Source organism: Ranitomeya imitator, chromosome 3 (genome assembly GCF_032444005.1).
Source record: "Ranitomeya imitator isolate aRanImi1 chromosome 3, aRanImi1.pri, whole genome shotgun sequence".
Taxonomy (NCBI): domain Eukaryota; kingdom Metazoa; phylum Chordata; class Amphibia; order Anura; family Dendrobatidae; genus Ranitomeya; species Ranitomeya imitator.
Window position 1 is genome coordinate 437809274 of NC_091284.1, and position 15940 is coordinate 437825213.

General features: G+C 51.9%; 1 protein-coding gene across 4 annotated transcripts in view; it reads left to right on the plus strand.

Moving 5' to 3' along the window:
* The first annotated feature begins 1699 nt into the window (after positions 1 to 1699).
* The window catches only part of TRIM37 (tripartite motif containing 37), a 218767-nt gene continuing 204526 nt past the window's right edge, over positions 1700 to 15940 (plus strand). For 3 of the 4 annotated variants that reach the window (XM_069757340.1, XM_069757341.1, XM_069757343.1), the window contains exon 1: positions 1725 to 2049. In XM_069757340.1, coding sequence (XP_069613441.1) covers positions 1891 to 2049 — 159 coding nt within the window. In that variant the 5' untranslated portion in view covers positions 1725 to 1890. Of the gene's footprint in view, positions 2050 to 15940 lie in introns of all 4 variants that reach the window. The other variant, XM_069757342.1, reaches the window with a different exon arrangement.

Here is a 15940-nt window from a genome sequence, read left to right on the forward strand (position 1 = left end):
ATCACCAGGGGTACAGTCCCAGTGCTCCATACACCTCCATGGGGATGTACAGGCTGACCCATGGCCTCCTCAGCATCACCAGGGGTACAGTCGCAGTGCTCCATACACCTCCATGGAGATGTACAGGCTGACCCATGGCCTCCTCAGCATCACCAGGGGTACAGTCGCAGTGCTCCATACACCTCCATGGGGATGTACAGGCTGACCCATGGCCTCCTCAGCATCACCAGGGGTACAGTCCCAGTGCTCCATACACCTCCATGGGGATGTACAGGCTGACCCATGGCCTCCTCAGCATCACCAGGTGTACAGTCGCAGTGCTCCATACACCTCCATGGGGATGTACAGGCTGACCCATGGCCTCCTCAGCATCACCAGGGGTACAGTCGCAGTGCTCCATACACCTCCATGGGGATGTACAGGCTGACCCATGGCCTCCTCAGCATCACCAGGGGTACAGTCGCAGTGCTCCATACACCTCCATGGGGATGTACAGGCTGACCCATGGCCTCCTCAGCATCACCAGGGGTACAGTCGCAGTGCTCCATACACCTCCATGGGGATGTACAGGCTGACCCATGGCCTCCTCAGCATCACCAGGGGTACAGTCGCAGTGCTCCATACACCTCCATGGGGATGTACAGGCTGACCCATGGCCTCCTCAGCATCACCAGGGGTACAGTCGCAGTGCTCCATACACCTCCATGGGGATGTACAGGCTGACCCATGGCCTCCTCAGCATCACCAGGGGTACAGTCGCAGTGCTCCATACACCTCCATGGGGATGTACAGGCTGACCCATGGCCTCCTCAGCATCACCAGGTGTACAGTCGCAGCGCTCCATACACCTCCATGGGGATGTACAGGCTGACCCATGGCCTCCTCAGCATCACCAGGGGTACAGTCGCAGTGCTCCATACACCTCCATGGGGATGTACAGGCTGACCCATGGCCTCCTCAGCATCACCAGGTGTACAGTCGCAGTGCTCCATACACCTCCATGGGGATGTACAGGCTGACCCATGGCTCCTCAGCATCACCAGGGGTACAGTCGCAGTGCTCCATACACCTCCATGGGGATGTACAGGCTGACCCATGGCCTCCTCAGCATCACCAGGGGTACAGTCGCAGTGCTCCATACACCTCCATGGGGATGTACAGGCTGACCCATGGCCTCCTCAGCATCACCAGGTGTACAGTCGCAGCGCTCCATACACCTCCATGGGGATGTACAGGCTGACCCATGGCCTCCTCAGCATCACCAGGGGTACAGTCCCAGTGCTCCATACACCTCCATGGGGATGTACAGGCTGACCCATGGCCTCCTCAGCATCACCAGGGGTACAGTCGCAGTGCTCCATACACCTCCATGGGGATGTACAGGCTGACCCATGGCCTCCTCAGCATCACCAGGTGTACAGTCGCAGTGCTCCATACACCTCCATGGGGATGTACAGGCTGACCCATGGCCTCCTCAGCATCACCAGGGGTACAGTCGCAGTGCTCCATACACCTCCATGGGGATGTACAGGCTGACCCATGGCCTCCTCAGCATCACCAGGTGTACAGTCGCAGTGCTCCATACACCTCCATGGGGATGTACAGGCTGACCCATGGCCGACTACCACCGCATCACCACCTCCCACCTTTCTGCGCTCGCTTCTCTGCTGAGCTCTGGCGCCGGCGCGCTGACGTCATTGGCCCCGCCCCCGGCTGGCTCGCTCGGCCTTGGCGTCGCTCGTCTCTCAGTAACGAGCCGCGGTTCAATATGGCGGCCGGGATGTGACGGTTCGCGCTCTTGTTTTCCTGCTCCCATTCCCCGCGCACACAGCACCGAGGGACGAGCACCGTATCTCCGCCACCCCGGACTCTCCCTTCCCCGGCTGCTGCATGTCTGCAGCTGAAAGGGGGCGGTTTACTGATAATTTCCTCACCTGTCTGTGCAGCACCATCAAGTACCTGACCTACTTCAGGTCCAGGAAGAAATCTCTCCAGTACTGCAAGATCAAGGAGCCCAAACTGGAGGAGATGGACGAGCAGAGCGTGGAGGTGAGGGGGAGGGGCGGCTGTGACAGCTGTCTGTCCAGATGATGCGGCAGGGCTGACGGCGCCTGCATATACTGTGCTGCTGCTCACTGAGGCTCAGCGCTGGGCATTGCCTCCTGTCACTCCGGATGGGTCAGGCTGATGGCGCCTCCCTATACTGTGCTGCTGCTCACTGAGGCTTAGTGCTGGGCATTGCCTCCTGTCACTCCGGATGGGCCAGGCTGATGGCGCCTCCCTATACTGTGCTGCTGCTCACTGAGGTTTAGCGCTGGGCATTGCCTCCTGTCACTCCGGATGGGCCAGGCTGATGGCGCCTCCCTATACTGTGCTGCTGCTCACTGAGGCTTAGTGCTGGGCATTGCCTCCTGTCACTCCGGATGGGTCAGGCTGATGGCGCCTCCCTATACTGTGCTGCTGCTCACTGAGGCTTAGTGCTGGGCATTGCCTCCTGTCACTCCGGATGGGCCAGGCTGATGGCGCCTCCCTATACTGTGCTGCTGCTCACTGAGGCTTAGCGCTGGGCATTGCCTCCTGTCACTCCGGATGGGCCAGGCTGATGGCGCCTCCCTATACTGTGCTGCTGCTCACTGAGGCTTAGTGCTGGGCATTGCCTCCTGTCACTCCGGATGGGTCAGGCTGATGGTGCCTCCCTATACTGTGCTGCTGCTCACTGAGGCTTAGCGCTGGGCATTGCCTCCTGTCACTCCGGATGGGTCAGGCTGATGGCACCTCCCTATACTGTGCTGCTGCTCACTGAGGCTTAGCGCTGGGCATTGCCTCCTGTCACTCCGGATGGGCCAGGCTGACGGCGCCTGCATATACTGTGCTGCTGCTGCTCACTGAGGCTTAGCGCTGGGCATTGCCTCCTGTCACTCCGGATGGGTCAGGCTGATGGCGCCTCCCTATACTGTGCTGCTGCTGCTCACTGAGGCTTAGCGCTGGGCATTGCCTCCTGTCACTCCGGATGGGCCAGGCTGACGGCGCCTGCATATACTGTGCTGCTGCTGCTCACTGAGTCTTAGCGCTGGGCATTGCCTCCTGTCACTCCGGATGGGTCAAGCTGATGGCGCCTCCCTATACTGTGCTGCTGCTGCTCACTGAGGCTTAGCGCTGGGCATTGCCTCCTGTCACTCCGGATGGGCCAGGCTGATGGCGCCTGCATATACTGTGCTGCTGCTGCTCACTGAAGCTTAGCGCTGGGCATTGCCTCCTGTCACTCCGGATGGGCCAGGCTGACGGCGCCTGCATATACTGTGCTGCTGCTGCTCACTGAGGCTTAGCGCTGGCCATTGCCTCCTGTCACTCCGGATGGGCCAGGCTGACGGCGCCTGCATATACTGTGCTGCTGCTCACTGGGGCTCAGCGCTGGGCATTGTCTCCTGTCTCTCCAGATGGACCAGGCTGATGGCGCCTGCATATACTGTGCTGCTGCTGCTCACTGAGGCTTAGCGCTGGGCATTGCCTCCTGTCACTCCGGATGGGCCAGGCTGATGGCGCCTGCATATACTGTGCTGCTGCTGCTCACTGAAGCTTAGCGCTGGGCATTGCCTCCTGTCACTCCGGATGGGCCAGGCTGACGGCGCCTGCATATACTGTGCTGCTGCTGCTCACTGAGGCTTAGCGCTGGGCATTGCCTCCTGTCACTCCGGATGGGTCAGGCTGATGGCGCCTCCCTATACTGTGCTGCTGCTCACTGAGGCTTAGTGCTGGGCATTGCCTCCTGTCACTCCGGATGGGCCAGGCTGATGGCGCCTCCCTATACTGTGCTGCTGCTCACTGAGGCTTAGTGCTGGGCATTGCCTCCTGTCACTCCGGATGGGTCAGGCTGATGGTGCCTCCCTATACTGTGCTGCTGCTCACTGAGGCTTAGCGCTGGGCATTGCCTCCTGTCACTCCGGATGGGTCAGGCTGATGGCGCCTCCCTATACTGTGCTGCTGCTCACTGAGGCTTAGTGCTGGGCATTGCCTCCTGTCACTCCGGATGGGTCAGGCTGATGGTGCCTCCCTATACTGTGCTGCTGCTCACTGAGGCTTAGCGCTGGGCATTGCCTCCTGTCACTCCGGATGGGTCAGGCTGATGGCGCCTCCCTATACTGTGCTGCTGCTCACTGAGGCTTAGCGCTGGGCATTGCCTCCTGTCACTCCGGATGGGCCAGGCTGACGGCGCCTGCATATACTGTGCTGCTGCTGCTCACTGAGGCTTAGCGCTGGGCATTGCCTCCTGTCACTCCGGATGGGTCAGGCTGATGGCGCCTCCCTATACTGTGCTGCTGCTGCTCACTGAGGCTTAGCGCTGGGCATTGCCTCCTGTCACTCCGGATGGGCCAGGCTGACGGCGCCTGCATATACTGTGCTGCTGCTGCTCACTGAGTCTTAGCGCTGGGCATTGCCTCCTGTCACTCCGGATGGGTCAGGCTGATGGCGCCTCCCTATACTGTGCTGCTGCTGCTCACTGAGGCTTAGCGCTGGGCATTGCCTCCTGTCACTCCGGATGGGCCAGGCTGATGGCGCCTGCATATACTGTGCTGCTGCTGCTCACTGAAGCTTAGCGCTGGGCATTGCCTCCTGTCACTCCGGATGGGCCAGGCTGACGGCGCCTGCATATACTGTGCTGCTGCTGCTCACTGAGGCTTAGCGCTGGCCATTGCCTCCTGTCACTCCGGATGGGCCAGGCTGACGGCGCCTGCATATACTGTGCTGCTGCTCACTGGGGCTCAGCGCTGGGCATTGTCTCCTGTCTCTCCAGATGGACCAGGCTGATGGCGCCTGCATATACTGTGCTGCTGCTGCTCACTGAGGCTTAGCGCTGGGCATTGCCTCCTGTCACTCCGGATGGGTCAGGCTGATGGCGCCTCCCTATACTGTGCTGCTGCTCACTGAGGCTTAGCGCTGGGCATTGCCTCCTGTCACTCCGGATGGGCCAGGCTGACGGCGCCTGCATATACTGTGCTGCTGCTGCTCACTGAGGCTTAGCGCTGGGCATTGCCTCCTGTCACTCCGGATGGGCCAGGCTGACGGCGCCTGCATATACTGTGCTGCTGCTCACTGAGGCTTAGCGCTGGGCATTGCCTCCTGTCACTCCGGATGGGCCAGGCTGATGGCGCCTCCCTATACTGTGCTGCTGCTCACTGAGGCTTAGTGCTGGGCATTGCCTCCTGTCACTTCGGATGGGTCAGGCTGATGGCGCCTCCCTATACTGTGCTGCTGCTCACTGAGGCTTAGCGCTGGGCATTGCCTCCTGTCACTCCGGATGGGCCAGGCTGACGGCGCCTGCATATACTGTGCTGCTGCTGCTCACTGAGGCTTAGCGCTGGGCATTGCCTCCTGTCACTCCGGATGGGCCAGGCTGATGGTGCCTGCATATACTGTGCTGCTGCTCAGCGCTGGGCATTGCCTCCTGTCTCTCCGGATGGACCAGGCTGATGGCGCCTGCAATATACTGTGCTGCTGCTCACTGAGGCTCAGCGCTGGGCATTGTCTCCTGTCTCTCCGGATGGACCAGGCTGATGGCGCCTGCATATACTGTGCTGCTGCTCACTGAGGCTCAGCGCTGGGCATTGCCTCCTGTCACTCCGGATGGGTCAGGCTGATGGCGCCTCCCTATACTGTGCTGCTGCTCACTGAGGCTTAGTACTGGGCATTGCCTCCTGTCACTCCGGATGGGTCAGGCTGATGGCGCCTCCCTATACTGTGCTGCTGCTCACTGAGGCTTAGTGCTGGGCATTGCCTCCTGTCACTTCGGATGGGTCAGGCTGATGGCGCCTCCCTATACTGTGCTGCTGGGCATTGCCTCCTGTCACTCCGGATGGGCCAGGCTGACGGCGCCTGCATATACTGTGCTGCTGCGCACTGAGGCTTAGCGCTGGGCATTGCCTCCTGTCACTCCGGATGGGCCAGGCTGATGGTGCCTGCATATACTGTGCTGCTGCTCACTGGGGCTCTGCGCTGGGCATTGCCTCCTGTCTCTCCGGATGGACCAGGCTGATGGCGCCTGCAATATACTGTGCTGCTGCTCACTGAGGCTCAGCGCTGGGCGTTGCCTCCTGTCACTCCGGATGGGTCAGGCTGACGGCGCCTCCCTATACTATGCTGCTGCTGCTCACTGAGGCTCAGCGCTGGGCATTGCCTCCTGTCACTCCGGATGGGCCAGGCTGACGGCGCCTCCCTATACTGTGCTGCTGCTCACTGAGGCTTAGCGCTGGGCATTGCCTCCTGTCACTCCGGATGGGCCAGGCTGATGGCGCCTCCCTATACTGTGCTGCTTCTCCCTGAGGCTTAGCGCTGGGCATTGCCTTCTGTCACTCCGGATGGGCCAGGCTGACGGCGCCTCCCTATACTATGCCGCTTCTGCTGCTCACTGAGGCTCAGCGCTGGGCATTGCCTCCCGTCACTCCGGATGGGCCAGGCTGATGGTGCCTCCATATACTGTGCTGCTGCTCACTGAGGCTCAGCGCTGGGCATTGCCTCCTGTCACTCCGGATGGGTCAGGCTGATGGCGCCTCCCTATACTGTGCTGCTGCTCACTGAGGCTTACTACTGGGCATTGCCTCCTGTCACTCCGGTTGGGCCAGGCTGATGGCGCCTGCATATACTGTGCTGCTGCTCACTGAGGCTTAGCGCTGGGCATTGCCTCCTGTCACTCTGGATGGGCCAGGCTGATAGCGCCTCCATATACTGTGCTGCTGCTCACTATGGCTCAGCGCTGGGCATTGCCTTCTGTCACTCTGGATGGGCCAGGCTGATGGCGCCTCCCTATACTATGCTGCTGCTCACTGAAGCTCAGCGCTGGGCATTGCCTCCTGTCACTCCGGATGGGCCAGGCTGACGGCACCTCCCTATACTGTGCTGCTGCTCACTGAGGCTTAGCGCTGGGCATTGCCTCCTGTCACTCCGGATGGGCCAGGCTGTTGGTACCTCCATATACTGTGCTGCTGCTCACTGAGGCTTCGTACTGGGCATTGCCTCCTGTCACTCCGGATGGGCCAGGCTGACGGCGCCTCCCTATACTATGCTGCTGCTGCTCACTGTGGCTCCGCGCTGGGCATTGCCTCCTGTCACTCCGGATGGGCCAGGCTGATGGTGCCTACCTATACTGTCTCCTTCCCCATAATCCTGTAGAATGTAAGCCCGCAAGGACAGGGTCCTCTTCCCTCTGTATCAGTCTGTCATTGTTAGTTTTGTTTACTGTAAGTGATATTTGTATTTTGATGTAACCCCTTCTCATGTACAGCACCATTGCTCAGCGCTGTGCATTGCCCTCTGTCACTCCGGATGGGCCAGACTCGTGCAGTGGGTTTCTGTGGCCCATGTGGCTAGTGGGTGACACCCTGTCCTTCCTAGGATGTAGCTGGTACCGGGCGATGGGGTTCAGCGTGTCCAACCCACCATCTGCTGGCACTTTCTCTTTTATCTCTCTGGGGTTTTGCCATTGATGTTACAGTAGGCGGGCGCTGATTACTGCAGAGAGTGACCCTGGTGTGGAGGGCTTGGGCTCAGTCCACAGTGTCTGTTCCCACCGTTGGGCGCATACAGTCAGGATGGATGTCTGAGCATCCATCCATCAGGACCGTGCCGTGTAGATATGTTTCCTTCCTGTGGCTGTCTGCAGGTGTTATGTAGCCACGTTCTGGACAGACTGAGACCAAAAGATGCACTTTAAGAGCCTCCATCTGGATGCTGGTTGCCTATGGCAACACTACAGTATACAGTATGTCGGGAAAAGTTTCTAACAAATACTGCAGGCCAACTGCACAGACGTAGGACACACCTATAGGATATACATAAAGAAACCAAGAGCTTTTAAATTCCAAAGTATAACAAAAATAATATATATACCTGTGTGTGTGTGTATGTATGTATATGTGTGTGTATGTATGTGTATATATATATATATATATTCTTGTAGATTCCTGTACCAGTTGTGACTTGTATTGTTTAAGATTATCGTACTTGTTTTTATTATGTATACCCCTCCTCACATGGAAAGCGCCATGGAATATATGGCGCTATAACAATAATAATATATAATAATCACTAATGTCAAGCAAATAACAGTCAAAAAATATACTTTTATTAACACTACAAAATACAAGCTGCATATAATAAGTGCATATAATAAAATGCAATACAAAAAGTACTGGCTAGGTCTAATGAACGATAATGCAAACTGGCAGGGGTAGGCAATCCGTATAAAAGGATGCACTCAGAAGTATATAAAGTATATACCCAGCAACCATGTATTATAAGCTGGGTGACACAATATTAACCCTGCTGTTCTGTTGGTCAAAAATGACCGACTTTGAACTTCAATATTCTTTAAAATATTCAAGATGCGGCTCTGAAACCCGTGGCCGACCGACCCATCCTCATTTAAGTCAATCAACCACAAGTTTCAGAACCGCATCTTGAACACCCCCAAAAATACCAAAGTTCAAAATAGGTCTCCCCAGACCGAACAGAACAGCAGGGTTAAGTGCTTATACAGAAAAGAGTAGCCAAATATAACCCTAATATAAATGGGCAGAAAATACGCCACAGATCACAGGAATAAATATACTATAAAATATGCCATGTGGCAAGATTACCATGTTCCCATGAGTCCAGAAGTAAAGTGCAAGTAGTGCATATATATCAAGGCATATCTTACCCATGGACGCCGAACACCCACCACACAGATACCCCAGGACACACCTAGCCTGACACATGTGGGTCCCCCCTCTTCTTGGGGAGGGGGCCAGTAGCATGTACTATTTTTGAGTGCAAACACCTTTAAACTTGGCGCATTTTACATTTTGGGGCCAAAGCAATTTCTTTTTATTGAGTCGCCATGACAGCACTAACGATAGAGGGGATCCGCCCTTCAGGGACAGGAAACCTACAGAGATAAAAGGGTGTGCGGCACCTCTCTCCTGCATCAGTTGGTTTCCTGTCCCTGACAGGGGACCCTGCAGATATACCTTTTTGAAGAAGATGAAGAAAGAAGATTTGGACCCAGATCCGACACACCGAACCAGGAGGCGGGAGTTCCCCTTCCTCGGTGCTGATCGATGTTCTGGAGGTGCTGCACGACAGAGGGCTGTGGGGGGTAGGCAGCAGCAGAGCAGAAGCAGCCTTCAGGGGGAGTGCTGTATTTTCGGTGTCCTATCACCGCAGCTACGGGTGAGTACTATATGGGAGGCCCTATCTTCCGGGACTACGCGTTGGCTCTGGCCGGGGGCTATGTATCGGTGACAAGCGGCGCCGGCGTTCCCCTGTGGCCGGGGGCTATGTATCGCTGACAAGCGCCGTGTTCGGTGTTCAGGGACCAGCGGGGCGCATCGGAAGTGACGCGTGAGAAGGGGCGGGGCCTGGAGCGTCAGCGGGCGATGGCGGATGATGCGCATTGAAGTCGCGCCGGTAAATATGGCGGTGCCCTTTAGAATAACGCCGGAAACCGGGCATCCATCAGGGAAAAAAGCGGTCCTCTAAATCTAAACACAAAGAATGTGCAGAACGTGGAATTCCTCTTCCGGATGACTACATAAAGAAATTATGTGGACCTTGTATTCAGCGGTTAATAGCAGAGGAGACGCCAGATTTCGCTACCAGCCTAAGGCAGATGGTCAGGCAAGAGATCAGGCATTTTTCTGAACCCCTATCTCGAAATAGATGGTCTAGAGAAATAGAACCTAGATCCCCAAGTTCATTTGAGGACAGTGATTCAGGGGAGCTGAAGTCGGAGGTTTCGCATACATCATCATCTTCCTCAGAGACTGAGTACGGTCATTCATGTTTTTCCTTTGACCTGATAGAACGCCTCGTCAAAGCAGTGAATAACACTATAGGAATTGAGGAAACCCCGTCAGAAAGATCTATGCAGGAGGTCATGTTTAAAGGTCTAGACCGTAAATCCCGCAGATGCTTTCCTGTAGTAGATAAAGTAAGTTCCCTCATTACACGAGAGTGGAAAAAGCCTGAAAGGAAAGGTTCTCTACCTCCATCATTTAAGAGGAAGTATCCGTTTGAAGAGACAGCATCTGCGACATGGGATAAAGCACCAAAACTTGATACAGCCGTGGCTAAGGCTTCCAAGAAAATCCTCACTACCATTTGAGGATTTGGGAACTTTAAACTAGACAGGAGAGCCGATGTTTCTTAAGGGAGCCTGGGAAACATCAGCAGGGGCTCTCAGACCGTCAATTGCAGCCACCTGTACAGCACGCTCTATGATGGTGTGGCTGGACAGCCTGGAGGATCAGATTAAAAATAAGACCCCGAGAAATGAGTTATTATCCTCCCTTGCTATGATTTCAGGGGGCTGCAGCTTATCTGGCTGATGCATCGGCAGATTTGGTGAAATTGGCAGCCAGATCGGCGGCGCTTTCTAATTCAGCCCATAGAGCCATCTGGTTGAAATGTTGGCAGGGGGACATGCAGGCCAGATCAAAGTTGTGCAGCATTCCATGTGAAGGGGTGCACCTATTCGGTCCGGTTTTAGATGAATTATTGGAAAAAGCAGGGGACAGTAAAAAACGATTCCCCTACCTAGGAAGACCTACCTACAGACGGGGCACTAACAGAAGGTGGTTTGACCGCACAAGGTCGAATAGAGAGAAGCCCAGATATGATGCAAATAGGAAGAAAGGTAGAGGCTACATGTTTAACTCCTTTCGGGACAACAAAGCCACAATGACTGCCGGACCGGGTGGGAGGCAGACTTTTGGCCTTCTATCCGGCTTGGCTTAATATTTCCAATAGCCCATGGGTCCTGAAGATTATTAAATCTGGACTGAAGTTTGATTTTCAGAACATACCTAATGACAAATTTCTGGTAACACCTGTACATTCTTCACCTGCAGAACAACTGGCATTAGAGTCTGAGGTCCAGGAACTCCAGCAAAAGGGCGTATTGGTGGAAGTTCCTGAAGCACAAAGGGGTAAGGGGTTTTATTCCCCCCTCTTCTTGATTTAAAAAGCCAGACAATTCGTTTCGCACCATCATCAACCTTAAGGGCCTGAATACATTTTTATGGGTCCAATCATTTAAAATGGAGTCGGTCAAAATGGCAAAAGCTATTGTTTGGCAAGTGTTTTATGGTCGTCTTAGATCTTAAAGATGCCTATTATCATGTCCCTATACACGCAGACCACCAGCGATATTTAAGGGCAGCAATCTTACTAGGCGGGACAGTTAAACACTTCCAATACAGGGCACTCCCCTTTGGTGTTGCAGTTGCTCTTCGTGTGTTCACAAAGATAATGGTGGAGGTCATGGCACATCTTCATGAACAGGATATTCTAGTAGTTCCATATCTGGATGACCTATTGATAATTGGGAACTCAAAATCACACTGCTCGGCCCAACTAGATAAAGTAATTGCAGCCTTACAAAGGCTGGGTTGGATGATTAATTTTAAAAAATCTCGGTTACAACCTCCTAGAGGTTCAAGAATTCCTGGGTCTCATATTGGACTCAAGGTTGCAGGAATGCCGTCTACCAGTTACAAAGGTAGAAAAAATTCAGCGGCAAATACTCAAGGTTGTTAATAATCCATCGGTAACATTAAGAGGAGCGATGTCACTGTTAGGCTCACTCACGTCGTGTATCCCGGCGGTTCTTTGGGCCCAGTACCACACCAGAATCCTACAGTGGGATGTATTGTGCAATACTCGTCTGTTAGAAGGCCACCTGGACAGTACCTTTTCCTTATCCAATGTCTCTATTCAGTCCTTGCGTTGGTGGTTACACACACCGAACCTGCATACAGGTGTTCCCTGGATAAACCATATATATTGGGTGGTGACAACAGATGTTAGCCCCAGAGGATGGGGAGCACATATGGGGGATATGTGGGTCCAGGTAGTTTGGTCACATTCTGAACACAGCTTGTCCTCTAACCTTAAAGAGTTATTGGCAGTAGAACGAGCTCTGAGTCATTTCCTTATGTCCTTACAGGGCCATCACGTCAGGCTATTCTCAATCAGGTAAATGTAGCTTACATTAGCCATCTGGGGGGAACCTGATCCAGATCTTTAATGGAAGTGGCGGGTCGTATCTTACAGATAGCCGAAACTCCTCTATTGTCACTCACATCGCTTCATATAAAGAGAAAACACAACATCATGGCCGATTACCTAAGTCGCAGGAAACTCAGACAAGGAGATTGGGTTCTCAATCAGACCATCTTCGACCAGATCATACTTCTCTGGGGGTGCCCAGATATAGACCTCTTCGCCAGCAGAGAGAACAAAAAGTGTCACCGGCTTTGCTCCCTAAACCCCAGAGACAATCCGTATGCGGTGGATGCCCTCCTGATTCCATGGCACTTCAATATGGCCTATGCCTCTCCCCCATTGAACTTGATCCCGATTGTTCTGAGGAAGATTCGGGAGGACAGGGCTCGAGTAATCCTGATAGTGCCGTTCTGGCCCAGGAGGCCGTTGTTTCCATGGCTGAGGAAAATGTCCATTTCTCAGCCTTGGATTCTCCCAGAACTCCCAGACCTCCTCTCACAGGGTCCAATTCTCCATTGACGAGTGTCCAATTTACATCTGACGGCGTGGGATTTGAAGGGTCATTACTAAAGAAAAGGGTTTTTTAACAAGGTCTTATTAATACTTTATTAAAAAGCAGGAAGGTTTCCACGACAAATATTTATGTTAGAGTCTGGAAAAAATTCATGGCTGTTTCAGGATCAAGGATGAAAAATCAGTATTACTAAGATTCTGGAGTTCCTGCAGAGAGGTCTAGAAATGGGATTAGTTACAAGCACCCTTAGAGTTCATGTGTCAGCTTTGGGGGCTTTGTACAATTGTAATTTAGCTAACCATTATTGGATTGCTAGATTTATCAAAGCAGCGGCTAGATCAAGACCCATTGTTAAGAAAAGACTAGCCCCGTGGGACTTAAACCTGGTACTTACCGCTTTGACTGAAGCCCCCTTTGAGCCTATAGAATCTGCTCATATAAAAGTCCTGTCCTTAAAACGGCTGTTTTGGTCGCTCTCACATCTGCAAGGAGAGTTAGCGACTTACAGGCCCTCTCTAGACAGCCTCCATACATTCAGTTTAGAGAAGATGGGGTAGTATTAAGAACTGATCCCCTTTATCTACCGAAGGTAGCGTCAAAGTTCCACAGACTTCAGGAAATAAATCTCCCCACTTTTTGTCCTAATCCTAAAAATCAAAAAGAACTCTCTCCATTCGTTAGATGTCAAAAGATGTCTTCTTAAGTATATATCTTTAACAGACCCCTGGAAAAAAGAGAGTTCTTTGCTCTTTATTCATATCCTTTCAGGGAGTCAGGAAAGGGTTTAGGGTGTCCAAAAACACCTTGGGTAGATGGATTAGGGATGCAATTTCTTTGGCTTATTGAGCAGGTGGCCTAGAAATCCTGGAAGGCATAAGAGCTCATTCCACTCGAGCCATGGCGACATCCTGGGCAGAAAGTTCAGAGGTGTCGATTGAGGATATATGTAAGGCGGCCACATGGTCATCTCCATCTACTTTCTTTAAACATTATAGATTACATCTGGGTGGCTCCAACGATCTCACGTTTGGTAGAAGGGTGCTCAAAGCAGTAGTCCCTCCCTAATACTCTTTTCTCTGTAATTCTCTCGTTAGTGCTGTCATGGTGACTGAATAAATACGCAAGCTACTTACCAGGTAGCGGTGTTTTTCAAGAGCCCATGACAGCACTCCTATATTCCCTCCCCTTCTACTGATATGGCTTATCACCACTTATGTATATAAATTTTCTAAGTTTAGTCACAGGGTGAAATGTGTAAATTATTTATATGCTACTAACCAAGGAGGTCCTCTCATGCTCTGTAATCCAACTGATGCGGGAGAGAGGTGCCGCCCTTTTATCTCTGTAGGTTTCCTGTCCCTGAAGGGTGGATCCCCTCTCTCGTTAGTGCTGTCATGGGCTCCTGAAAAACACCGCTACCTGGTAAGTAGTTTGAGTATATCTAGCTGATGACAGTGCTGTGGTAAATGTGAAAAGCGTCAGTAACCCCTGGAAATTTCCTGCACGCATGAGAGATTTATCATCCTAAAGGCACCGGCATTCTGGCGTCTGGCTACCTGCCATGAATTACACCATGTTTCTGTTTTGGATACTTCCCGTTCCTTATTCGACAATCGGCATGACGTGATCCAATGTTCAACACCCATGGCCGAAAGTGATGACTCGGATATCTGGCTCCAAGTTAGCCAATAGGTGGTGGGTACTAACACTAGTCTAATGGGCCACGTTTATCAGCCAGCAGGACCCAGTGTAGTATTGGTGATACTGTCTGATCTAAGGCCGGGTGCACACAGTCCGGACTTGGAGCAGATAATTCTGTTGCAAATCCTGATGTATTAGCTGCGTAAAATACCGTCTTTAGCCACTTTGGTATCTTTCGTTGGCAATAATCACTGATCACTGGCCAGCCATATTCTGTGCATCAACAGATTACAGACCAACGACCAGGACTGTGGATTATAGGGTGCCCATGGGTCGCCCAGGCAATTTCCTACAGGCCTGCCATTGACCAAAGCCTATTGGATCCTGTTGAGGCAAGTTCTAACAGGTCACCTGCCAGTATGACACTGATCACACTTGGACTTTTTTTTGCATACATGAAACACTAGTATCTGAATTAAGGCTAATTCAGATGTCTGAGATCGGAGCAGATTTTGCGCTACCCTCCCGACCCGAGTGTGATGATGCCCAATACCAGTACATGAAGCTGTCAGTCGGGAGACGCCGTGCATTAGCAGTACGTGCTCGGACCAATTTGCACAAGACGTTTGCAGGAGCCTTTAGGCCTAAGGTAGTACTCCACACCAGCTATATGGTAGTGCAGGGTATTGTCTATGTGTTATTCGTTCCCATGGTGGAACTAATTAGCATTGGTAATAACTCTGGAACGCTTCAACGTATCCCATTGATTCTGAGATTTTTTTTTTTTTTCCTGACATATTGTACTTCATGATGGTGTGTTTTTTTTTTTTTTTTTTTTTATACGATTTGCGTATTTGTGAAAAAAAAAATTAAATTTGGCGACCATTTTGCAATTTTCAATCTTTTTTTAATTTGTATTTTTAACCAGTTATGTCAAAACAATATAGGTAATAAATAATATTTCCCACATGTATAATTTTTTGAAACTTTTTTTTTTTTTTAGGGATCACCTCAAATTTGAAGTGACTTTGTGGGATCTATATAACAGAAAATACCCCAAAAGTGATACCATGCTAAAAACTGCACCTCTTTAAGTGCTCAAAGCCACATTGAAGAAGTTTATTTACCCTTCAGGTGCTTCACAGGAATTAATGTAATGTGAAAGAAAATAATTCACATTTAACTTTTTTTTTTTCACAAACATTTTACTTTCGACCCAATTTTTTATTTTCACAAGGATAACAGGAGAAAATGTAACCCAACATTTGTTGTGCAATTTCTCCTGAGCACGCCAATACCCCATATGTGGGGGGGAAACCACTGTTTAGGAGCTCGGCAGGGCTCGAAATGGAAGAAAGAAGTGCCATTTACTTCAGACCCCTTTGTGTCTAAGCAGTGGAAACCCCCCACAAGTGACCCCATTTTAGTAACTAGAGCCCTCAGGGAACTGATCTAGATGTGTGGTGAGCCCCTTGAACCCCAAGGTGCTTCACAGAAGTTTATAACGTTGAGCTGTGAAAATAAATCACATTTTCTCAACAAAAAATTTTTTTAGCCCCAAATTTTGCATTTTCACAAGGGTAATAGTAGAAATTGTACCATAAAAATTTGCTGTGCAATTTTTCCTGAGTACACAGATACCCAATATTTGGACCAAAACTACTGTTTTGGCGCATGGCAGGGCTTGTAACAGAAGGAGCACCATGGCACTAAGTGTCGGCTGTCAGAATCACCTGACACCCGGCG